The 26856-nt window shown below is 42.5% G+C and overlaps 1 protein-coding gene across 2 annotated transcripts in view; it reads right to left on the reverse strand.

Moving 5' to 3' along the window:
* Positions 1-26856, reverse strand: part of LOC112257743 (glutamate receptor 3) — a 115151-nt gene that overhangs the window by 66166 nt on the left and 22129 nt on the right. For both annotated transcript variants that reach the window (XM_024431551.2, XM_042326759.1), the window contains exon 3: positions 10458-10697. In XM_024431551.2, coding sequence (XP_024287319.2) covers positions 10458-10697 — 240 coding nt within the window. The remainder of the gene's footprint in view (positions 1-10457; positions 10698-26856) is intronic.

A 26856-nucleotide genomic window follows, 5' to 3' on the forward strand; every position in this document is an offset into this window, starting at 1 on the left:
ACGGTACTAAATCCATGTGTATGTGTGTGTATAGTGTGTATGTTATCGTGTGTGTGTATGCATGTGTCTGTGCCTGTTTGTGTTGCTTCACAGTCCCCGCTGTTCCATAAGGTGTTTTTTAATCTGTTTTATAAATCTAATTTTACTGTTTGTATCAGTTGCTTGATGTGGAATAGAGTTCCATGTTGTCATGGCTCTATGTAGTACTGTGCACCTCCCATAGCCTGTTCTGGACTATGAAGAGACCTCTTGTGGCATGTCTTGTGGGGTATGCATGGGTGTCCGAGCTGTGTGCCAGTAGTTCAAACAGACAGCTCGGGGCATTCAACATGTTAATACCTCTCAATAATACAAGTAGTAAAGAAGTCAATCTCTCCTCCACTTTCAGGCAGGAGAGATTGACATGCATATTATTAATATTAGCTCTCTGTGTACATCCAAGGGCCAGCCGTGCTGCCCTGTTCTGAGCCAATTGCAATTTCCCTAAGTCCTTTTTTGTGTCACCTGACCACACGACTGAACAATAGTCAACGTGCGACAACACTAGGGCCTTTTGGATAGTGCCTTGTTACTGCCTTGTGATAGTGTATGATAGTGTAGTGCAATTGTAATGGCTTAGCAAATAATAAAAAAAGACTATCAGTATTTATCTGGCTAAAAGAGAAGGAATATAATATCTATTGTTTACAGGAAACTTATTCAACAATTTTAGATTACATTTTGTGGACTTTTCTAAGCTGTTTAAAGGCACAGTCAACTTAGTGTATGTAAACTTCTGACCCACTGGAATTGTGATACAGTGAATTATAAGTGAAATAATCTGTCTGTAAACAATTGTTGGAGAAATGACTTGTGTCATGCACAAAGTAGATGTCCTAACCGACTTGACAAAGCTATAGTTTGTTAACAAGACATTGGTGGAGTGGTTGAAAAACAAGTTTTAATGACTCCAACCTAAACTTTCGACTTCAACTGTATATATTACATACATAGAACCTTGCTTGGTCCAAGAAACACAAGAGTGCAAAGCTGTCATCAAGACAAAGGGTGGCTACTTTGAAGAATCTGAAATCTAAAATATATTTTAATTTGTTTAACAATTTTTTGGTTACTACATGATTCCATATGTGTTATTTCATAGTGTTGATGTCTTCACTATTATTCTACAATGCAGATAATAATAGAAATAAAGAAAAACCCTTGGATGAGTAGGTGTGTCCAAACCTTTGACTGATACTGTACATTTACAAAAATATATATGTGGGATTGGAAATTGTGCAGACAATTGTATTGATGGAAGCCATAATCTATCTGCAATATTAAAGTTGATCTACCCCCTAAAAAATAAATACAAATACACATATATAACACACTCTAAATGTGGTCCCAGATAAATAATGGGAATGTAGAATTGGTGTGTGTCACATTATGGAGGACTCTGATATATCTGGTGTAAATGCTATTATTATAGCAACACTATGGACTCCTGTGATTCCATATGTGACACTGAATTTTTACTGTTAGTTCCCTCTACATCCTTGTCATTTGTTTATCACTCCGAAGCCGCATGATAACTGTTCCTCATTTGTCTTTGTGCTTCATGATTGAGTTCAAAATGAATCAAGAGTAGTAGCAAAATAGTCAGCCTCAACATACAGAAATCAATGTGATATCCAAACCAGAACAGCTTACTCCTAACAAGCTCCCTTTCTCCCTCTACTAACCTGCACCTCCTGATACTGTTTATTTATCCATTATGTTACCAGGTAAGTTGACTGAGAACATGTTCTCATTTGCAGCAACAACCTGGGGAATAGTTACAGGGGAGAGGAGGTGGAAGAATGAGACAATTGTAAACTGGGGATTATTAGGTGACTGTGATGGTTTGAGGGCCAGATCAGGAATTTAGCCAGCACACCAGGGTTAACACCCCTACTCTTATGATAAGTGCCATGGGATCCTTAATGACCTCAGAGAGTCAGGACACCCATTTAACATCCCATCCGAAATACAGCACCCTACACAGGGCAGTGTCCCCAATCGCTGCCATGGGGCATTGGGACATTTTTTTAGACCAGAGGAAAGAGTGCCTCCTACTGGCCCTCAAACACCACTTCCAGCAGCATCTGGTCTCCCATCCAGGAACTGACCAGGACCAACCCTGCTTAGCATCAGAAGCAAGCCAGCAGTGGTATGCAGGGTAGTATGCTGCTGGTATACCACCCTGCATACCTGCATACCATATTGTATTTCCTAAGAGGAAATGTCAAAGCTAGATTAAAAAGGAAGCTATAACACAGTCTATATTCATAATTAACGCATTTTAATCCTGAAAATGCAGCACACCGCAACAGTGTGTTGTGGCACAATATTGTAGCCAAGTATTATACTATTCTATGTGGTCTGCAGCACAGCACAAACCACAGATTTTCCTCCCATTCCACTACCTCTACATGCTTGAATGTGCCTGGACACATGGTGACCATTTGGGGCCTCTGGCAGGAAGGTGGGCAGGCTTGGTTTTGTTCAGAGGGGAGAGCAGAGGCACTCGGGGAGAACAGATGCCCCAGCTACAGACTCTCTGCTGTGAATGCTCTATGAGTCATCGCTTTTCATCAATGAGGTCATTCCACAGTGCACGCACACAGAGAGAGCCTTACAAAACACAAACAATAAGATCAACATACACCCATACAGTATACCCACCCACCCAGTATACCCATCCACACACTGCAACACACCACCCCACTTTTACCTTCATCTCATACTCCGACTGATAACTCTGAGCATTCCTTGTTAAAAAAACACTGTACAGTACTTCCATCAAGTTGCAGTTTATCTAAAGCTTTGCAGTCAACAGACCCAGTTTGTATCATCTATCTCTCTAAGTTAATACAATTGGGGAGGATTCAAAGAGGATTTGTTAGGCATCACAGAGCTCTCCAAGGATACAGAGCTCCAAATTGGACCGACCCAATGTTCTCCATGTTCCGCATCAGGTTGGGCCCCCCAGAGAAAGACACACAGGTCCCATAGAGAATAAGGACTTGACTTAGAGACGTTAAAAGCCAACTGAAGTCTTGGAGTCCCAAGGCAGAGCTAATGAGTGCGGGAGAGAGGGACCACACAGACGGCAGGCAGAGCCAGTGATGGGGAAGAAGAGATAAACAACGTTTAGCCACAGCAGGCTGCCTGTGCTCATTGATTTGTGCGGAGAGGCCCGGGCTGGGCTGGAAGCGAAGGTGGTGTAGAGAGCTCACGGAGATGGAGAGGAGAGGGAGTGGAGCAGCAGGTTTGTGCCACGCCGTCTCTCTCTCTCACCCACACTGTGTTAATGAGCCTGTGCCTGACTGCTGAACGCAACCATTTAGCACTGTGCAATTAATCAGATGTTTCCTTGCAGAGAGGAAGCCAGTGAGGCATATAGCAGGGGAGCTGTGATTTTACTCCATACAAATGCAATTTTCCACCTCAACCCTTACCTTCACCTAGTGTCAGGGGTAACATGGGGACCAGAGAAAAGCTGTCCTTTTGCCTGTTAGTTTGTAGACTTTGGTTAAGATGATTTCATAAGATGAATCCAAAGCAAGGAAACAAAAGGTGTATTACAAAGCCCTATATCCTACAAGAAAGGGGGCAGTCATTTAATATTACAGTATTTATGCAGGCAGCAGAATATAAATACACTTTCTTTCCCGTTAATCACATAAAATGACTGACAAACAGAAAGTAGACCGCTCTCACAGGAGTGTGTGTTTGTCTGCTTGTGGATATTATATGAAAAGGATTTGATTTCTCATATTAAAAATGAATGCGCTCTATGGCATATTCAACAAGATACAGTTGAAGTGGGAAGTTTACATAAGCTTAGGTTGGAGTCATTAAAACTCTTTTTCTCAACCACTCCACACATTTCTTGTTAACAAACTATAGTTTTGGCAAGTGGGTTAGGACATCTACTTTGTGAGTGACACAAGTCATTTGTCCAACAATTGTTTACAGACAGATTATTTCACTTATATCACAATTCAACTGTATCACAATTCCAGTGGGTCAGAAGTTTACATACACTAAGTTGAATGTGCCTTTAAACAACTTGGAAAAATCCAGAAAATTATGTCAGGCTTTAGAAGCTTCTGATAGGCTAATTGACACAATTGGAGTCAATTGGAGGTTTACGTGTGGATGTATTTCAAGGGAAAATCAAAAGAAATCAGCCAAGACCTCAGAAATAAAATTGTAGACCTCTACAAGTCTGCTTCATCCTTGGGAGAAATGTCTAAATGCCTGAACGTACCACATTCATCTGTATAAACAAGAGTACGCAAGTATAAACACCACGGGACCCCGCAGCCGCCATACCACTCAGGAAGGAGACGTGTTCTGTCTCCTAGAGATGAACATACTTTGGTGCGAAAAGTGCATATCAATCCCAGGACAACAGCAAAGGACCTTGTGAAGATGCTGGAGGAAACAGGTACAAAAGTATCTATATCCACAGTAAAACGAGTCCTATGTCAGCATAACCTGAAAGGCCGCTCAACAAGGAAGAAACCACTGCTCCAAAATCGGCATAAAAAAGCCAGACTACGGTTTGCAACTGCACATGGGGACAAAGATCGTACTTTTTGGAGAACTGTCCTTTGGTCTGATGAAACAAAAATAGAACTGTTTGGCCATAATGACCATCATTATGTTTGGAGGAAGAAGGGGGAGGCTTGCAAGCCAAAGAACACCATCCCAACCGTGAAGCACGGGGATGGCAGCATCATGTTGTGGGGGTTGCTTTGCTGCAGGAGGGACTGGTGCACTTCACAAAATAGATGGCATCATGAGACAGGAAAATTATGTGGATATATTGAAGCAACATCTCAAGGCATCAGTTAAAGCGTGGTTGCAAATGGGTATTCCAAATGGACAATGACCCCAAGGCCATCACGAAGCCCTGACCTCAATCCTATAAAAAATGTGTGGGCAGAACTGAAAAAGTGTGTGTGAGCAAGGAGGCCTACAAACCTGACTCAGTTACACCAGCTCTGTTAGGACGAATGGGCCAGAATTCACCCAACTTACTGTGGGAAGCTTGTGGAAGGCTACCTGAAGCGTTTGACCCAAGTTAAACAATTTAAAGGCAATGCTACCAAATATTAATTCAAAATGCAAACACTAACAGGATCTACTGTAGCTATAAGTCAAAGGCACAAATGAATTCCATTCAAACACATTCTCCTTTATGAATTTTTATTGTTAAAGGATTTGAGGTGTTCTTCAAGCAGAACACGGGCAGGTATACTAACTGAACTCCCATTTCTGTTAACAGGAACTAGTGGTAAAGAACTCAAAACACTCTTCAATGATTCAATAGGAAAATCCTATTCAATGTCATTCAGATTCAACACAACTATGGAGACAGGATATTCTAAGTATTTCCAGCATGATGGCAAGGTGGAATCGATGTGATACAGAGGTTGAAAGAGGAGAACATGACTGCCGGTGTGAGAGACTCTCACTAAGGGGCCAAATCACATTGGAAATCGAAAGCTCCATGCACAGTGAAGGCAGGGTCGAAATCTTTGGGTGTTTATTTTGCAAGCAGGAGATTCCTATGTTATTGTACCTTGACACAGTAACAAATCTTCCTATTACAACACAGTGTCTCAGAACCTGAGCAAGCCTTTCAGTCATGATAGGGTTCACCTCACTGCGATCCAGGAGACTGTAGTTTGCATCCATTACTATTCCCATTTTCATGCTTTCTGTGAAGAAAAAGGGACTAGAGTCATATATATTTCCACACTGAGGGGAAATAATGAAATACTTCATGGTTTAACGTGATGTGAGGAGAGAGGAGCACCTCTTCTTTTTCCTGTCAGTCAAACTGGATTATCACTTATCACAGAACCTGAAATCAAAAATGAGCTCGTCTGATGGGTCTAACAATATCAAATAGACATTTTTCTCTCATGATATACTGAACATAAAAGTAAGTCAGGCTATGGGTTAACCAGAGAGCATGTATACTGTATATAGTACAGTGTCTCATTTGTGTCAGGCTGTCAGTCCGTCAGTCTGTTAGGCGGCTGTCTCTTAGCTCTTATCTCCAGGTGTCATAGAGGTAGACACATAAAGAAGCCAGGCTAAGGGTTAACCACAGAGACCCTTTTCTATACTTTTTTTGCGTGTCCAGGTGTGTTTGGTGGCTTTGTCATCAGTGATGGAGAAATCATCCCACTGGAATTCTTCTCTTTCTTGCCTCACAGCAAACACAAGCTGTAGGTAAGGCATGCACAGCACAGCATGTGGGGTAAGACTCCAAACTACAGTGGCTAAAGCAGCCAATGTTGCTGCAGGCCAAAGGCCCATTAGACCCCCAAAAAAGCTTAATCTATTGCTTTTCCAAAAATCTATTTCCTATGACACAAAATACCACAGTGAGTTGATAGGGCTCTTCTCTCCTGTTATCCATCTGGCGGGATGGAGTTTTTACCCCTTTCTGTTTTCTTTACGGTTTCACGTCATCCTGTGGAAATGGGAGTATGTTACAAATGGTGACGATCTGATCCAGACACAGTAGGTGGAAGGGCCTCCATAAGTCAAGGAGAGCTGTTGGGTGAATCAGGAGGCACATGGAGGAAGGTTGATTTTGCCCGGGAGAGACAATAAACCTCGTAATCACCTTTCCTCCACCACAGCAGCCAAGCAATTATCCGCTGGTACGGCCTGCCGCAGACACACAGACACTGAGACACATGGCCCGTGTCCATGCTTCTGACATGAGGCCCCCAATTTCAAAGCAATTGGCACTGTCTTAACATGGTTTAGGAAGGGATAAAACATCTGGAACAACATAAGGAAAGGGTGTTAGCTACTAACATCTCAATTAGGTTGGTGTGCTGTGCTGATGGAGAGGGAAGATTTAAAAAGACAAGCATTTTTTAAGTAAACGTCTTAAACTCAGTGAGAAAAATGGGTTAGAAGTGAGCAGTCTTTTTCTAGTTGAACGATACACAACATGGTTTGATGAGATGATGGATAAAGCACCAAAGTTATACTGTATATCGTAAGATAAACCAGCAAGTAAACCTCTACAAAGCACTGTAATAAAGCTGTCTCAATGTAGGCTCCACAGCACTTTGAATACACTCTACTGTATATAAAACCAGTACACAATCACAATACAGTGAATATCTCTCACCATCGCCAGACCTTTCAAAAATACATGTAAAAAAGGGCAGAATATATTTTAGCCCAAATGTGGTCTAATATTTCAGAACTCTAATTATTTCCTAAAAGCTCAACATTTGGTTATAGGAACCTCTCATGGGCCAGAGAGGATAAAGGCAACTAAGATCTCCCTCGGCCAGAGGAAAAACTGGAAATGGTCGACAGAGGAGATGCACTATAGTTTTACACTATGATGAATAGTAAATGGTTGGTTTACACAAGTGAGAAACGTTGTGGAACTGTCAGCCTCTGCATTTTGTCCTATCCCCAGTTTCTAATTACAGCAAGAACATGGTATTGTAAACAGAATACCTGCTCCAGTACAGTAGCCTGGTCCAGTACAGTTTGTCTCTCCCTCTCTACAGCCAGCCTTACAGTACAGTAGCCTGGTCCAGTACAGTTTGTCTCTCCCTCTCTACAGCCAGCCTTACAGTACAGTAGCCTGGTCCAGTACAGTATGTCTATCTTTACAGCCAGCATTACAGTACAGTAGCCTGGTCCAGTACAGTATGTCTCTCTCTACAGCCAGCCTTAGTACAGTAGCCTGGTCCAGTACAGTATGTATCGCTCTCTACAGCCAGCCTTACAGTACAGTAGCCTGGTCCAGTACAGTATGTCTATCTTTACAGCCAGCCTTACAGTACAGTAGCCTGGTCCAGTACAGTATGTCTCTCTCTACAGCCAGCCTTAGTACAGTAGCCTGGTCCAGTACAGTTTGTCTCTCCCTCTCTACAGCCAGCCTTACAGTACAGTAGCCTGGTCCAGTACAGTATGTCTCTCTCTACAGCCAGCCTTACAGTACAGTAGCCTGGTCCAGTACAGTTTGTCTCTCCCTCTCTACAGCCAGCCTTACAGTACAGTAGCCTGGTCCAGTACAGTATATCCCTCTCTACAGCCAGCCTTACAGTACAGTAGCCTGGTCCAGTACAGTATGTCTATCTTTACAGCCAGCATTACAGTACAGTAGCCTGGTCCAGTACAGTATGTCTCTCTCTACAGCCAGCCTTAGTACAGTAGCCTGGTCCAGTACAGTATGTATCGCTCTCTACAGCCAGCCTTACAGTACAGTAGCCTGGTCCAGTACAGTATGTCTATCTTTACAGCCAGCCTTACAGTACAGTAGCCTGGTCCAGTACAGTATGTCTCTCTCTACAGCAAGCCTTAGTACAGTAGCCTGGTCCAGTACAGTATGTATCGCTCTCTACAGCCAGCCTTACAGTACAGTAGCCTGGTCCAGTACAGTATGTCTATCTTTACAGCCAGCCTTACAGTACAGTAGCCTGGTCCAGTACAGTATGTCTCTCTCTACAGCCAGCCTTAGTACAGTAGCCTGGTCCAGTACAGTTTGTCTCTCCTCTCTACAGCCAGCCTTACAGTACAGTAGCCTGGTCCAGTACAGTATGTCTCTCTCTACAGCCAGCCTTACAGTACAGTAGCCTGGTCCAGTACAGTTTGTCTCTCCTCTCTACAGCCAGCCTTACAGTACAGTAGCCTGGTCCAGTACAGTTTGTCTCTCCTCTCTACAGCCAGCCTTACAGTACAGTAGCCTGGTCCAGTACAGTATATCCCTCTCTACAGCCAGCCTTACAGTACAGTAGCCTGGTCCAGTACAGTATGTCTCTCCCTCTCTACAGCCAGCCTTAGTACAGTAGCCTGGTCCAGTACAGTTTGTCTCTCCCTCTCTACAGCCAGCCTTACAGTACAGTAGCCTGGTCCAGTACAGTATGTCTCTCTCTACAGCCAGCCTTACAGTACAGTAGCCTGGTCCAGTACAGTATGTATCGCTCTCTACAGCCAGCCTTACAGTACAGTAGCCTGGTCCAGTACAGTATGTCCCTCACTCTCTACAGCCAGCCTTACAGTACAGTAGCCTGGTCCAGTACAGTTTGTCGCTCCCTCTCTACAGCCAGCCTATACAGTACAGTAGCCTGGTCCAGTACAGTATGTATCTCTCTACAGCCAGCCTTACAGTACAGTAGCCTGGTCCAGTACAGTTTGCCTCTCCTTCTCTACAGCCTTCTCTACAGCCTTCTCTACAGCCTTCTCTACAGCCAGCCTTACAGTACAGTAGCCTGGTCCAGTACAGTATGTCTCTCTCTCTCTCTCTACAGCCAGCCTTACAGTACAGTAGCCTGGTCCAGTACAGTATGTCTCTCTCTACAGCCAGCCTTAGAGTACAGTAGCCTGGTCCAGTACAGTATGTCTCTCTCTACAGCCAGCCTTACAGTACAGTAGCCTGGTCCAGTACAGTATGTCTCTCTCTACAGCCAGCCTTACAGTACAGTAGCCTGGTCCAGGACCAGGAATATCCCACTCTGACAGATTGGAGTGTCATTAGTGTTCTGTCTTAAAGCTGAACTCTCCAGATGTTGACCTTCACAGAGCAGGATGGAGACCTCCGCTAGCTCCCTCCGTCAGCCCACGGCTGCTGCTGGGGTACAGCGGAGAAGAGAGGAGGAGGGTGCATGAAGGACATGTAAAAGTCACGGTGTGTTGTGGCTCGTTCTTTATATAATCCAATTAGAGTGTAAATTCTATTCAGAGGATTAGAGGCTGGTACCGTACAGATGGAGGGATCTCCTCAGAGTTACACTACAGCACATCAACAGTCACAGCGACAAGAACACATAACAGTACCTGTCTTGGACTCATTTACGGAAGCAGACAGAGCCCTGTGGAAGCCAAGCAGCATTCAACCTCCTCCCAGACACTAAAGCACTTTGGCATCATTACAGGCCCAGATTTAAAGGTCTTAGATAGACCACTCTTGGAATGAGAACTGGGGAAAGGATTTCCACACTGAGGGGAAATAATGAAATACTTCATGGTTTAACGTGATGTGAGGAGAGAGGAGCACCTCTTCTTTTTCCTGTCAGTCAAACTGGATTATCACTTATCACAGAACCTGAAATCAAAAATGAGCTCGTCTGATGGGTCTAACAATATCAAATAGACATATTTCTCTCATGATATACTGAACATAAAAGTAAGTCAGGCTATGGGTTAACCAGAGAGCATGTATGCTGTATATAGTACAGTGTCTCATTTGTGTCAGGCTGTCAGTCCGTCAGTCTGTTAGGCGGCTGTCTCTTAGCTCTTATCTCCAGGTGTCATAGAGGTAGACACATAAAGAAGCCAGGCTAAGGGTTAACCACAGAGACCCTTTTCTATATGCAGCATTCCATTGTGTGTGGATGGAAGACTGTCTGACTGTTAGACAGGCTGTCTCTTACCTCTCTCGGTGTCATAGAGGTAGACAAACTTCTCCCACTTGTAGTGGGCCAGCAGGCTGAGGACAACTCCCCGTAGAGGAGGCCTCATCTGGATGACAAACTGCACGTCGGCATCGGCGGGGAAGCTGGGTGTGATAAAGGAGGTGTGTAGAGCCCCACAGAACGAGGTCAGCGTGTTCATGGACTTCTGGTCGTAGAAGCCGAAGATGGCGTACACTCCTCTGGAGAACTGGGAGCAGACTGAAGAAACAGACAGACAGACAGACCGAACAGTCAGCTTTGGGTCAGAACATAGTCAGCCTAGAAATACAAACAGACAGGCAGTCTGTTTGAGTAAGCTCAGGTGAGGGACAGAACTCAGAACACAGTCAACCAAACAGACAGACAGCACATTCAGGTAACTGTTAGGATTAGGAGAGACACAGTCTCCCTAACTGTCAAACAGACAGCAGTCAGGTGATGGTTAGAACACAGTCAACGTACCAGACAGACAAACAGCACCGTCAGTACACAGCACTGGATATAAAATACAGACAGTACAGTTAGGTGAGGGTAAAATGAGGGTAAAATGAGGGTAAAATCAAAGTCAACCAAGCCTCCAGGCATTTCTTCCCACATTCAGATATCCAGGTGAGGGTCAGAACACAGTCAACCACACACACAGTCCAACAGAACCAAATCTCTCCCGGCAGCCATAGAACATAACACCAAGCCTGACAGACATGGTCAGATCTCAAAATAATAGCTACCAATCAGAGAGAGAGAGAGAGAATGGATTATTCAGAATATTGTACAAAATACTTGTCATGGTGGAGTAATTGAGAATTCAGGGGAAATCACATTTAATGTGTAGAAAATGAACTGTTCTTTATTAATTTAAACAGGCATTAATCTAAATAGGGAAATAAATGGTGACCATTCAGAATAAAGGACAGCTGTGTGGGATGTGCGTTCCCATGGCAATGCGCTCTGCCTCTCTGTGCCCTTCACTTCTCCTTGGAGTCAATCTATCTGCTTGGTCAGTACAGGTGCATCAAAGCTGGGACCGAGAGACTGAAAAACAGCTTCTATCTCAAGGCCATCAGACTGTTAAACAGCCACCACTAACATTGAGTGGCTACTGCCAACACACTGTCAATGACACTGACTCTACTCCAGCCACTTTAATCATGGGAATCGATGGGAAATGATGTAAATATATCACTAGCCACTTTAAACAATGCTACCTTATATAATGTTACTTACCCTACATTGTTCATCTCATATGCATACGTTGATACTGTACTCTATATCATCGACTGCATCCTTATGTAATACATGTATCACTAGCCACTTTAACTATGCCACTTGGTTTACATACTTATCTCATATGTATATACTGTACTCGATAGCATCTACTGTATCTTGCCTATGCTGCTCTGTACCATCACTCATTCATATATCCTTATGTACATATTCTTTATCCCCTTACACTGTGTATGACAGTAGTTTTTTTTGGAATTGTTAGTTAGATTACTTGCTCGTTATTACTGCATTGTCGGAACTAGAAGCACAAGCATTTCGCTACACTCGCATTAACATCTGCTAACCATGTGTATGTGACAAATAAAATTTGATTTGATTTGATTTGATTTTTGATTTGAAGAGACAAATACCTCCTTCCACCATGCAGGACGCAGACAGGCGTTGTTGCAGCATTAGATTGTGAATCACAGATCCCTCCGGAACTTTCATCACGCACACCTGTCCCCTATTCCCACTGATTAGTATTTGTATATGTGCACTTTGGTTTCCATGGTCTTGTCGATTATTGTTACAGTGTCCGTTGGTGTGTGTGAGAGTACCTTTGCTCTGTGTTTTGGGCTTTTTTTGGGGGGGGTACTGTTATGTGTTTGTTTGGTCTTTGTCCTCTTGCCCTTACACGGCACGCCATATTTTGGGTAAAATAAAAACCTCTGCCTGTCTCCCGAATCATTCATACCAGCGTGACACTGTGCTCACTGGTCGCAGCAGTATAAACTGATTTGTAACAAGCTGCTATCTAGAGCCATATGTGAGACTGATGAAAACCGCTCTGGCTATAAACACTATGAACACACTGGATACTTGGTCTAACAAGGTATAAATATTTGATTTTATTTGTACAAAACAAATGAGTGAACATTCCTCTCATGTGACTGTACAAAAGGTTTTAAACAAGCTCCCGTGACCCTGCCTCTCTCTCTCTCTCCTATAGATGTTAGTTGTAAGTGGAATGGATGTTTGTGAACCCTGAATAACAACTCTACTGTGCCACACCATCTGGCTGATCCCTCAAGCGCTTTGCCCTCCGTGGAGTGTACTCCTCTCCTCTCCTCTCCTCTCTTCACCTGACTGACCGGCAAAAGTAGAAAATGAAAGAAATAATAATTGAAAAGGAATGCAGTGCTCTAGAGCTTATGGAATCAATAGGGGCCTAAACCTCAAGTAAATTTCTTGAAAACTTCAAAAAACCACAGCATAGATACTGCATAAAACTATAAAGACTGACATTTGGAATGGATTGGTAAAAAGAGAACAGGCTTATTTCAAAGTCTGGAGGTACACCTGAATCATTTCGCGGTTCTGTAATCTTCAAGTATTATTTTCAAGTTCAATGCTGCATGTTATACAACACTGGTTTAAAGGCATCTCAGCGTCATTCCTCCATCAAGCTAACCATTCACTCAAACATCCACACATTTCTCTACCCATCTATCATGCTTCAATTCAACCATCTATCCATCCATCATCCTATCATCCATCCATGCATGGCCTTTTCCTTTGGTATGTGCACACATCAGATGAATGTGTATTTGTTCTGGGGCCAGGGGCAACACCAGACTAATGACTCTGCTACAGCAGGTGTCTTTGTGAAGCTAAAGCATTACATCTGCATGGTATAACTAGCGACAGATGAGGCTGAAACCACGGGACATGGCAGGACTCAACATGAGGCTGTTGTGGCATTGTTTCATATTCAAATCATGTTTTTTTCTGCAGACTTGAAGGACCTTTTTTAATTGAATGGGTTCTACTCCCTTTGTTGTGGAGTTGGAGACAGGCAGATTCCCATGCACTGCTAGAACCATCATTTATCACAGCCTCTCTCAAAGCCAGCCCACCGTCTGCATAGAAACAAACATGTCGATACGACACACACTCACACACACAGAGAAACTAACACACACACACTCAGCTCAAAGACCTGATACACTACATGACCAAAAGTACACTACATGGCCAACAGTATGTGGACGCCTGCTCGTTGAACATCTCATTCTAAAATCATGGGCATTAATATGGAGTTGGTCCCCCCTTTGCTGCAATAACAGCCTCCACTCTTCTGGGAAGGCTTTCCACTAGATGTTGGAACATTGCTTCCAGTCAGCCACTAGAGTATTAGTGAGGTCGGGCACTGATGTTGTGCGATTAGGCCTGGCTCGCTGTCGGAGTTCCAATTCATCCCAAAGGTGTTCGATGGGGTTGAGATCAAGGCTCTGTGCAGGCCAGTCAAGTTCTTCCACATCGATGTCGACAAACCATTTCTGTATGGACCTCGCTCTGTGCACGGAGGCATTGCCATGCTGAAAGAGAAAAGGGCCTTCCCAAACTGTAGCCACAAAGTTGGAAGCACAGAATCGTCTAGAATGTCTTTGTATGATGTAGCATTAAGATTTCCATTCACTGGAACTAAGCGGCCTAGACCGAACCATGAAAAACAGCCCCAGACCATTATTCCTCCTCCACCAAACTTTACAGTTGGTCCCGTTCTGTGAGCTTGTGTGGCCTACCATTTTTCGGCTGAGTCATTGTTGCTCCTAGACGTTTCCACTTCACAGTACTTACAGTTGACCGGGACAGCTCTAGCAGGGCAGAAATTTCACGAACTGGAAAGGTGGCATCCTATGACGGTGCCACATTGAAAGTCACTGAGCTCTTCAGTAAGGCCACTCTACTGCCAAAGTTTGTCTATGGAGATTGCATGGATGTGTGCTCAATTTTATACACCTGTCCTCAACGGGCGTGGCTGAAATAGCCAAATTCACTAATTTGAAGGGGTGTCCACAAACTTTTGTATATAGTGTATATTGAATAATACACACATGCAACTGAGACACACAATTATTTTTAAAGACTACCAATTCCAAGTCTATGGATTTGGACTCAAGACAAATACTTTGTCCACTGCATACCAAGGGAGCCAGGCTCTGGTGATAAAAGATGGAATTCCCTTCTAAAGCATTGATTTTCAATTTACGTAAAAAAAATTGTTTTCATTTTCCATGCTATTAATGCATACAGTACCAGGGGCGCAACTTTGGTTTTAGAAGTGGGGGGAACATTTTTTACATTTATTATTATTACATTTATTATTATAACAAATATTAGGCACATTCCTACTATAAAACTGGTGGGGGGGCGATCCCCAGTGAAAGTTGCGCTCCTGTACTGTACTATGGCCTAGCTGCAGGTTAGTACACAAAATGATGGCAATCGCTCCTGCAGTCACCATTATAATCGTTTGAATGGCAGAAGCAAAAAATAAATACCAAATAATATATTTTTTAAGACGCACATTTTCTCCTCTCATCCGCTCCTGACTGCATATGCTTAGCGGTGGAGAGTAATCGATTCCTTGTCTCATTGCCCTTCAAATCTCCTCCTCGACTGCAACGGAAGATACTGAGTAGTTGTTTTAACTTCCAAGACAACAAACTCACATCTTTCACAACAAAGAAAGAGCAAACTAGTGAGGGAAAGAGAGGGGAGGGGCACAGCCAACGAAGGTAGGCAAGACCGACACCAACTGTGCACCGGTAAACAAAAGCTGTATCTTGCCATTTCATGGCTTACAATTTCAATAAGTATGGGGCTATTAATGTGTAGTAGGCTACTGTAAACTATTCTATACGCAACAGACCGAAGACTGAACACACACTCGCGAAGAGAAAGAACAGAAGACCCAGCGAGGGAGAGACAGGCAGGCAGACAGTCTTAACAGTGCGCATAGGCAATATAACCTGTATGTCGCAATGTCTTGTCTAGCAATGGCTCATAAACTCACCAAAAGTATATTAAAGTATAGATTAGGCTATCAATGTGTATGGCTAAACTATTATCCATTGTGCCAGTGAATTGAAGTTGAACATCGCCAAATGCGTCAGTTTAATTAGGCCTAAATGTGCAATAAAAAGTATTGTGCCTATAGCTTATTTAATGAAACCCTGGCTGTTGATGTCCTAGGCAATAGATCGCAAAGCAGGGAATCCCCGATTCCCCAATGAGCAAAACTTTTTGGGGAAATGGCAGGTTCACTTTCTCATCCATATGGTGATTTTCCGTTTGTAAATTCAAAGCGTTGTTGTCGGATTTCCAGTTTGTAAATTCAGAGCGTTGTTGTCAGATTGCCCGTTTGTAAATTCAAAGAGTTTCGCTCTCGGAGCGTTCAGAGCGCATACGCACACTGGAAGCTCTGGCGGAGGAGTAGAGATGATCCGAGCGTTCTGACCAAACAACGACAGTCAATCACCCAAGATAACTGCCAAACGTTGGCTTGCTTGCTATCTACTTCCAGACACAAATGACAATTTACTCGCCCTAGCAGAGCTGGTTAGACTGTTTTCATGTCATCCAGAGCGTTGGTGACTGCAACTGTGCTGCTGGCAACAATTTAACTACGCTTTTTTTAATGACCCCGGATATATTCAACTAGTGTTGAGCGTTCGTAAATTCATCAGTTATTCTGCGCTCTGGCACACTCAGACTAGAGTGCTCTGAAATTGGAGTAGATAGCCAGAGCGAATTTATAAAGCACCCATAACCTCAAGCGCAAATACTGTTCATCAGCTCAAAATCAGCAGGATGGGGGGCATTTTTATTAGGAGGGTCTTCTACCACGGATTGCTAAAATAATAATAATGATAACACTTCCTCAATTTAAATATTATGGGGGCACCTATACATTAGGCAGCCAAGCACGAGTTATCAGTGTAGTCTAATATCGTCTAGACATGCCTCTAGATTTAGGGCATTTCAGACAGCTGTTAAGAGGACCTTTTTTGCTGAATAATGTGACAGTTTTTTATAATTGTGTATTGTGTATTTTGTGTATTGTTGTGTATAATAAAGTGTATTTTAATGTGTATATGAATGTGTAGTTTAATGTGTTTATTGTATTTTGATGTGTATTGTGGTGCTATACAGGGCTCGTCTGGAAAAGAGACCTTTGTATCACCATTGACTCCCTGTCAATATAAAGGTTAAATAATTGAAATATGAAATATCTTCACGCCTAGAATAAAAACCACAGGCGCTGTTATATTGTTCTATTTTCACTCACAGCTCTGTTCTATACGCTCACAGCTCTGTTCTATATGCTCACCACTCTGTTCTATATGCTCACAGCTCTGTTCTATATGCTCACCACTCTGTTCTATATGCTCACAGCTCTGTTCTATATGCTCACCACTCTGTTCTATATGCTCACTGCTCTGTTCTATATGCTCACCACTCTGTTCTATATGCTCACAGCTCTGTTCTATATGCTCACCACTCTGTTCTATATGCTCACCACTCTGTTCTATATGCTATGTTCTCACCACTCTGTTCTATATGCTCACCAGCTCTGTTCTATATGCTCACCACTCTGTTCTATGCTCACAGCTATGCTCACAGCTCTGTTCTATATGCTCACCACTCTGTTCTATATGCTCACCACTCTGTTCTATATGCTCACCACTCTGTTCTATATGCTCACCACTCTGTTCTATATGCTCAGCTCTGTTCTATATGCTCACCACTCTGTTCTATATGCTCACAGCTCTGTTCTATATGCTCACCACTCTGTTCTATATGCTCACAGCTCTGTTCTATATGCTCACCACTCTGTTCTATATGCTCACAGCTCTGTTCTATATGCTCACCACTCTGTTCTATACGCTCACCACTCTGTTCTATATGCTCACCACTCTGTTCACGCTCACAGCTCTGTTCTATATGCTCACCACTCTGTTCTATACGCTCACAGCTCTGTTCTATATGCTCACCACTCTGTTCTATATGCTCACCACTCTGTTCTCTGTTCTCTATGCTCACCACTCTGTTCTATATGCTCACCACTCTGTTCTATATGCTCACCACTCTGTTCTATATGCTCACCACTCTGTTCTATATGCTCACCACTCTGTTCTATATGCTCACCACTCTGTTCTATATGCTCACCACTCTGTTCTATATGCTCACCACTCTGTTCTATATGCTCACCACTCTGTTCTATACGCTCACAGCTCTGTTCTATATGCTCACCACTCTGTTCTATATGCTCACCACTCTGTTCTATATGCTCACCACTCTGTTCTATATGCTCACCACTCTGCTCTGTTCTATATGCTCACCACTCTGTTCTATGCTCACCACTCTGTTCTATATGCTCACCACTCTGTTCTATATGCTCACCAGCTCTGTTCTATATGCTCACCACTCTGTTCTATATGCTCACCACTCTGTTCTATATGCTCACCACTCTGTTCTATATGCTCACCACTCTGTTCTATATGCTCACCACTCTGTTCTATATGCTCACCACTCTGTTCTATATGCTCACCACTCTGTTCTATATGCTCACCACTCTGTTCTATATGCTCACCACTCTGTTCTATATGCTCACCACTCTGTTCTATACGCTCACCACTCTGTTCTATATGCTCACCACTCTGTGCACCTCTGCTCAAAATAACACCACAGAGGTGCATGATTAATAACACAGACATGAATGAAAAATCCCTTCACTTCTTTTCTCTTTACTTTCTCTAAGTATTCTCTGACATACTTTCTTCCCCCTCTCTCCTCTCTTCTATTTAGCCTCCTCACTGTCTGAGACTGTCGTTCCTTACTAAATGACAGACAGTCTCTCTCTATATCCAGCTCCATCTCTCCATCCCTCTGTTGCTCCCCCTCTCGACAACTCATTACAAGTAATGGGTGGTTGGCGCGGTCCCAGTGGCCCCAGCGTTCAATCATGTTTTCCAGAAACCTGGTGATTTGCACTTCAGAAGGTCTCCCCTACAGGCAGCTGGTGGATCTACTGTGAGTCTTACATACCACTCAGTGAGGTGAGGACGAAGCTGTATCAACGCTGTGCACTGCAAAGCCCAGGCAACCTGCCTGCAAAGTGAATTCTTTAAGTGCTAGCTAGCTGCTATCACTGAAGGCAGAGGAGGAGAGGAGAGGCTAACAGAACAGAATCAACAGGCTTTCTCTTCAAGTTGCTGCTGCTGTCCTTGCCCAGCTACGGTAACACCAGATGCATCAGTTAGGCAGCCAGAAAATCAATCCCCCATTTATGTGACTGAATAGTGCAGTAAGAGGGAGATACGGGCTAATTAAGGCATACCAAGGCTCTATGACATTGCTGAGGCCGCCCTCCTGGGTCTGAGGGCCAACAGACAGTGGATGTGGGCTTACTATGGACAACTGCATCACCCTCTGGAACAATGGCTGATTAGACATGTTGTTGCCTGATGGTGAGGTTATTCTAAAGCTGCCTAAGACCAACAACTTCAGTGTTGGCACTGGGCTGGCTGTATTCTACTGTAGGTGTTGGGAGCCAGCAAGGGGGAGAGTGTTGACTGCTGACTGGAGGTACCTCACCCTCCTTCAGAGAGGCATCCTGGGTGAGAGACAGGCCAGGGGCCTGGGGTTAGGCTCTAATCACCATGGGAATACCTGTCCAAGGGCCACATGTTCAGGGACAAGATAGAGTAGAGTACAGCGCACAACAGCTGCTGAACACACATGCGGACGCACACACACAGATGCATGGACACGCTGACACACACGTACACTACACACACTATTTGAAGTTAGGCAAAGCAATATAAAATAACAGAAAAACAACTCCCAACAGCTCAAAACATGCCCCAAAAATACAAATAGATGAAAGACATAATACTCTTATGGTATACTTATTGAGAAAGATAAACAACTTGTATATTTTCAAAGGCAGCCTTATTAACTGCTGCATGTGGAATTATTTTGGAGGTGGAACCTATTTACGCTACTGTAATGTGGGAATCACTGTTTGGCAGACAACAGAACCAATGGTACATTATGTTGCTGTTATGCTTCAAAGGGATTTCACCACTCTCAAGACAAGCTTAAAGCATGCCAGTACCCCTGTGTTACACAATAAATACATACTTCTTCCTCTTATCCCAGAAGAGGCCACTTTCAAATAATGATTGTGTTTTTGGAAAAAATTCTATTTTAGAAGAAGAAAAATTCTCTTCGACCTTTATTTTTACTGGTTGTCCAATGAAGAGAAATGTATTAGATGAGATTGAGTCCATTTCCACTGTCTTTATATAATTTATTTGTATTTTATATAGTACAATCATTTCTGGTGTAAATTTGGAAAAAGACTGCAATGAAATTACAACAATTCATTGAATCCATAGCAAAGTTTCAAGGAAAGTCTCTCACAAATCGTACTAAAAAAACGGAACCCACCTTGGTTCAATGGCACCCTTTGGCACCTGATAAAGAAGAGAGATGCTGCTGTGAAGAAATCACAAAAATATGGCTTAGTTGTTGACTGACCAGTTAACAAGGGACTTAGAAATGAAGGGACTAAGAGTTTTAGGAAAGCCAAAGCTGATTTCTTTCTTAAAACCATCAAGGAGGCCAAAGGCAACGGCAAACTCACGTAGAAAAACCTTGATAAATTGACTGAAAAAGGCCATGTCAAGACTGGTGACCTACAACTGAAGGTAGATGGGAGTCTCCAAGACAAAAACTGTCATCGCTACCACTTTCAATAAATTCTTAATTGATTCCGTTTTAAATTGGGCCAACAATTTACCATCAGAGACCAGACTATCAACCCTTGCAACGAATGTCACCAGGGACAAGAAAAAAGAACAAACCTGGACACCGCTCTTGCTAATACCACTGCTCTTTATTCATCTTTACATATCTAGCAAGCGCAGTGTGCGGGTTTCTTATTTTTTCTCATCTTATCCAATTGTTACCATGTACCTGCAAAAAAGATTGCTGAGATGTGCGAGTGCCTTTTGGATTTTGAACCTGGTGACAACAAAATGAAGGGAAGGTGCATCCTCTCATATGTTCTGTGTCAAACTGTAAAGCCAAGGATTAGGAGTTTATTAAGTACTGTACACTACCCCGTTCACAACAATGGATCGCTCATACAGACAGTCACGGGGAACGCTATATAAAGCAGGCAGACAGGCAATCAGTCATTGTTCAATTGAACATTAAAATGAGCAAAACGAGTGACCTAAGCGACTTTGAGCATGGTATGATTGTCGTTGCCAGGTTCACCGGATCCAGTATCTCAGCAACGGCCGCCCTCCTGGGCTTTTCACACACAACAGTGTCTAGGGTTTACCGAGAATGGTGCGACAAACAAAAAACATCCAGTCAGCGACAGTCCTGTGGGCGAAAAAAGCTTGTTGACGAGAGAGGTCAAAGGAGAATGGCAAGAATGGTGCAAGCTAACAAGCAGGTCACAAACAGGCAAATAACGGAGCAGTACAACAGTGGTAATGGAACAGCTAACAGCCCACCTGAAAATGGGTAGCTTTCCCCTTCACCCCATGCAGTTTAGGTTTAGGGTCAACCACTCTCCAGAAACAGCATGTTGGTATTTCCTAGAGATGATCAAGGCCAAGCTGGATAAAAGCGGGTGTTGTAGATTCTGTTCTCCTCGACCTCAGAAAAGCCTCTGACACTGTTAACCACAATGTCCTCTTCTCCAAGCTATTTAACTTCAACATCTCATCAAGTTCTTTAAAATGGATTGAGTCTTATCTGGCAGAACAGATGCAATGTGCTCAAATAAATGGTGAACTATCATCACAAAGGGATTGCACTATGGGAGTGCCACAGGGGTCAATCCTGGGCCCTTTGTTTTTCGGTCTCTATATTAATGACCTTCCATCTGTGTGCCAAGGTGTGGATAAACAAATGTACATGGATGATACAGTTTTTTATACCCATGGCAAGAATGCTGATGAAGTGGCAAGCAAACTAACAGCATCATTGGAGAAAGTGGCTGAATGGCTCAAACATTCCTGTCTCACCCTCAATGTGGAAAAAACAGGAATAGTACATCCGGCTTACCCGGACATACTCCTCCATGGACAATAAAATGTACAGTTTAAATATCTGGCCAATATCCTAGACCCTACTTTGAACTTAAAAAAACACATTAAAAGGATGTCCATCAAAACATCAGAAACTCATGCTCTACAGAGGCAGCCAAAATGTATTTACATGCAATGATCTTTTCTCACCTGTCCTATTTTAACACCAGCCAGTCTCAAGCCAATGAAACATAAATTATACCCGTTAGATCTCTATATAAAGAAGCACTGAAGATCCTGGACAGGAAATCACATTATTACCACCACTGTAAAATTCTCCACATGTACAATCTGTTAAATTTTGACAACTTTATTTTTTTTCTCAGATGTCTTTCTATTTTATAAGATGATCAAAAATCCTACACCCCCACATCGGAAAGATGTTGTAATATTAAGCTCTGAACAAAACAGCAGTCATGTGGAACTCCACAAGAGTAGACCAGTGTATCCCCTATATGCATTTTCAGGATGGTAAAACGTTTTCAGTGTAAACTTGAACGACTAAAACCAGATATAAAGTATGTAGAAAAGATAATGGAGCAATATCTTTTTTTATAAGATCATATTTGAGAACTAACAATCACCAAAATAAAAACTAGACAGTCAGAGAGAATCTAAAATTCCCAAAATGGCATGGCATGGGGCCCCCATTGATATTGGTCTAAAGTTTGAGTCACTCAGACAGCATAAGAACAAGGCATAAGCCATGGCAAAATGTGTATAATTGAAGGAAATCTGTTTTAACCTGAAAATGTTCACTCAATCCCATGTCAAAATGTGGAGAATTAGAAGTAATCAGCTTTGAAATTGCAATTTTCCCTTCTCCATGGAGGTCAAAGCAGGATCAAGGCGCACCAACCCTGAACACATTGACTAATTCTTAATGCACCCAAGTATCAATGTGTTTCATGTACTGTGTCCTGTACTTATTATATTATTTGTTCTATTTAATGTGAATGTATATTTAGCTATGTTTATAATATATGCCATTTAGCAGTCGCTTTTAGCCAAAGCCACTTACAGTCATGCGTGCATACACTTTAAGTATTGGTCATCCCAGGATTCAAACCTTCTATCCTGTAGTTGCAAGCACCATGTTCTAACAACTGAGCCACAGAGGATTACATATTTAGTTACGTTTAGTTAGGGACTGCGTATGAAAAATAGCTGTGTTTAGCTAACTCTGATGCAAACATCATATTTCACTGTCTGAAAAGTATGATTTTACTTCCACATGGTCCCTTTAAATAAACAACTACTACCACATACATTAAACCAAATTCAATTGTGCTTCAGATCTATCTGTAATGCCATAATGAGCAGTGAGAGGATGTATCATGAGGGAATGTGAGTGGTTTTGTGGTTGTAACCAGCTGTAACTCCATATGGACCTGACTTGAACATCCTAATCCAGTTCAACTAACAGATGTGTGAAGTGGAAGCAGTGTGTGGGGTCTCACGTCTCAGCCGTATGACGATTTTATGTTTGAAGATGTCAGGTACTCTGAAATCCGCTCCCCATGACAATTATGTCTCTTTCCAGGGAGAGGGAATGAACTGGTTCCACTGAATAATGAACTAGTTTCTCATGGCTGCCTCTTCTCATGGTCTTTTTGTGTCAACATGTTTAACTGTTTCGTAACACTCATGTCTTGTAAGTTTCCGTGCTGTCATGTGCTCCCTAAAAGTAGTGTGATAGAAAAATGTCAAAGGAACAGTTCAATTCCCCAGGTCCACGCGCTGATATGGTTATTCATCAGATACAGCTGAAAAGCAGAGACATTTTATGACTCATTTGCTGTGCGTTGGTTTTAATCCACCCGGAGGCTAGATGTCATCGCTAGTCCAATCTTATTATAAAGTCACAAAAGACCAAAGTTATTATCAGGCTGTAAAAAGTCCCTGAATGCAAACAAAACAAAACATGACATACTATACAAATACACAGAATGTGCTTCCACTTTTGTAATACCCATGTTTAGAGACATGGAATAGTACTGTAACAAAACTGTATGTTAGAAAAATGGGTTTTCTGTTTATATTATTGAAAACAGGCATTATGCAGGCCTCAGGCACCAATGTGAGATGTTGGTTGGGATACATCTCTCAGCAGAATATGTAAATAACATGAAGTTGCACCAATGGTCTGCCTGTGTTTCCACTCGTATCCTCAGACCACATCTGAAGTGGATTATGCCTAATCTCAGGCCTACTGGTGTATTTATGCAGCCCACAAGTAAAACGATCAGCCTGAGCGAGCAACAAACAGCACTGCCGGCTACTGTGGTTCTGTATGACAGAATTATGCTTTAATATTCCAGCATGGAGGAACAGCAACACAGCTAACCCCCAACCCACACACACTTTGCATATTGCAGGAACAACAGGACCAGACTGTTTATGAAGAGCAGGGGAAGGAGAGTATGCTTGATACATGTTCTTTAAAGTCATTGCTTTTTGAAACGCTGCTAGATCTGCACCAAAGCCCTTGATTGTAGAGTTGGAAGAAATCACAAGAGAGACTCACAAGATAAATGTTGCACTCTGATGATTTACAATGTGTTGTACATTGCCTCTTGAGAGGAAAGGGTTAAGGGATTCAATAATTGTGCATGTGAAGCAGCACTGTAGTAACACAACCACTGACACTCGTTCAGATGCGTGAAATATTGCAATTGCAATGGGAGGAATTCCATCATGACTCCAGAGGGCTGTGCATCAGCACCATGAAACCCAGTATGAAAAGTCAACTTGGAATATTGCCTGCTACTCACAGGATCAAATATTTTCCTTCATCTCCTTAAAATCCACCAACACACACACTACAATAGACATTATGAAATGCATACCATGCTACTGTACTGTATGTTAAATATGATATGACACAAGTGTCAGTTTGGACAACTAATTTCATAAGGATGCATATTCTAAAGATGTACTAAAATATTTCATAAACTAACAAACTGCCATGGGGGGTTATGAATGAACATGAGCTGATTCTAGTAAGATTACATTTTCATCAAGCATATGATCACATTTTTATACTTTGTGGTTTCAAAGTTCATCATCATTTAATTTGTATTTGAGGCCATAACGTGATTGCTTCTGCAAACCCAGTACAAATGCCAAGTGGAATTAAGAACGAGGTACATGTGAGTCCTTGAAAGCTATAAAAACAGCCCGCTAAATTATTCACTTGCCCAATGTTGTGCTTCGTTTATTTTTCATTAGGCTACTCAATGTGAAGCACATAGCTTGTTGTCCTAAAATAATCTCAGATAATAGTGAATCACAGCACAGCGCAACCTTCAGAGCTTTATTGTGTGCTGCTGTAGCTAGCTTTCTGTGGGCCTGTGATAAAGTGTGTTGTGTAAGAGTGAAAAATCTTTCAGCGGCGAAGGGGGCCATTGTGACCTGTCAGTAGAGATCCCTTTCGCTTGGTTGCCACACTGACATTCATGCACATTCTGAAGCACAGGATGAAAGGGGCACTGCACAACCCAATGACTCGCCCTCAGGATCACCCAACACTGATGCCATTTTACAACCTCACCATTTCCACCATGTGCACTGTGGGCAGAACATACCGCTGCATGTGTTAGAACTCGGGGGAACAGGACTGTGGACGGGTTAAGCACAAAATGAAATAGAACACTACTGTGTCTTGTATCTGTATGGGGCTAGGTCTTTCATTTTGAGATGGGCAAGGTGACATTCTTTCATAAGTATATGTTATGGTCTCTGTTTATCAATCACCGTGATTCAATGCATTGATGCCAAAATCCATGATCTGCCACTTCACTTTCTATATGGGCATAATCCACCACATGCTGAGGAGAATATGTTTGTCTAGTCAGGTGTGAGATGTGTCCTCCTACTGTGGTCCAAACTGGGGATGTTAAAACTGGTCATGATATCAGCCACTAACATTGTAGTGCTCCAAATGCATAATCCCCCGATGCAGACGTCCTTTGCAATTTTAATCTGTTTTAAAGACTGACAAAAGAATTGATGGAGGACACTCAGATAAATTCCTATATACTGTTCTTGTGAATAAAATCATTGTAATTATGCAAATTGTCACATCTACTCCTGCTCCCCCTCTCTGGCGCTCATTGTCGCCAGTTTACTAATTATTACGCACACCTGTCACCATCGTTACGCGCACCTGCGCCTCATGAGACTCACCTGGACTCCATCACTTCTATGATTACCTCCCCTATATCTATCACTCCCTTTGGTTCTGTCCCCAGGCAGTATTAGTTATGTTTCTCATGTCCAGACACTACTTTTATTTTGCATTGTTCTATGTATTATGAAATTCACCCCCTGTACTTGCTTCCTGACTCCCAGCATCTGCGTTACACAAATCCCTGTCATTTATGGTGCTAGATCTACCTCTGGTATGGGTGTGGTTGGGTGTATGTATTGGTAGCCAGCATCAATATTTCCTTTCTCCAACAACCCCTAGGCGTAGATGACGGAGTACCGCAACTTATGGTTACTGATAAACACAGAGTCTAATGTCAGGGAGAGGTCAATGGACTCACTAATGAACAGGAAATGTTGTTTTAGCTAAACAAAGGGGAGAAAATAATACATAACACAATATTTATGCTGCAGTCTCTAAGTGAAGGTCACATCAAAAGCATACAGTATCAAATCAAATACATTTGTATTTGTCACTTGAGCTGAATACGACAGGTGTAGACCTTATGGTGAAATGTAACAGCCCTTTCCAAACAATGCAGAGTTAAAAGGTCAAAAATATTAGCAAATCAGAAAAAAAGGAAATAGTAAAACAATAAAATAACAATAACGAGACTATATACCAGTACTGAGTTAATGTGCCGGGGTACGAGGTAGAGTTCATTTGTACATGTAGATAGGGATAAAGGTGACTAGGAAATCAGGATAGATACTAAACAGAGTAGCAGCAGAGTATGCGAAGAGTGAAAGTGTTTCTATGTGTGAGTGTGTGGCGTCAATTTGAGTGAGTGTGTTTGTGTGTGTGTGTGTTTTGTGTGTGCATGTACTGTATTTGTGTCTTGGAGTGTCTGTGTAGTATGTGTGAGTGTGTGGGTAGAGTCCAGTGAGTGTGCATTGAGCCAGTGCAAGAATGTCAGTGCAAAAAATACATCAAAAAGAGGGTCAATGCAAATAGTCTGGGTAACTATTTGATTAACTGTTCGGGTAGAAGCTGTTAAAGAGCC

This window comes from Oncorhynchus tshawytscha, linkage group LG09 (assembly GCF_018296145.1).
Source record: "Oncorhynchus tshawytscha isolate Ot180627B linkage group LG09, Otsh_v2.0, whole genome shotgun sequence".
Taxonomy (NCBI): domain Eukaryota; kingdom Metazoa; phylum Chordata; class Actinopteri; order Salmoniformes; family Salmonidae; genus Oncorhynchus; species Oncorhynchus tshawytscha.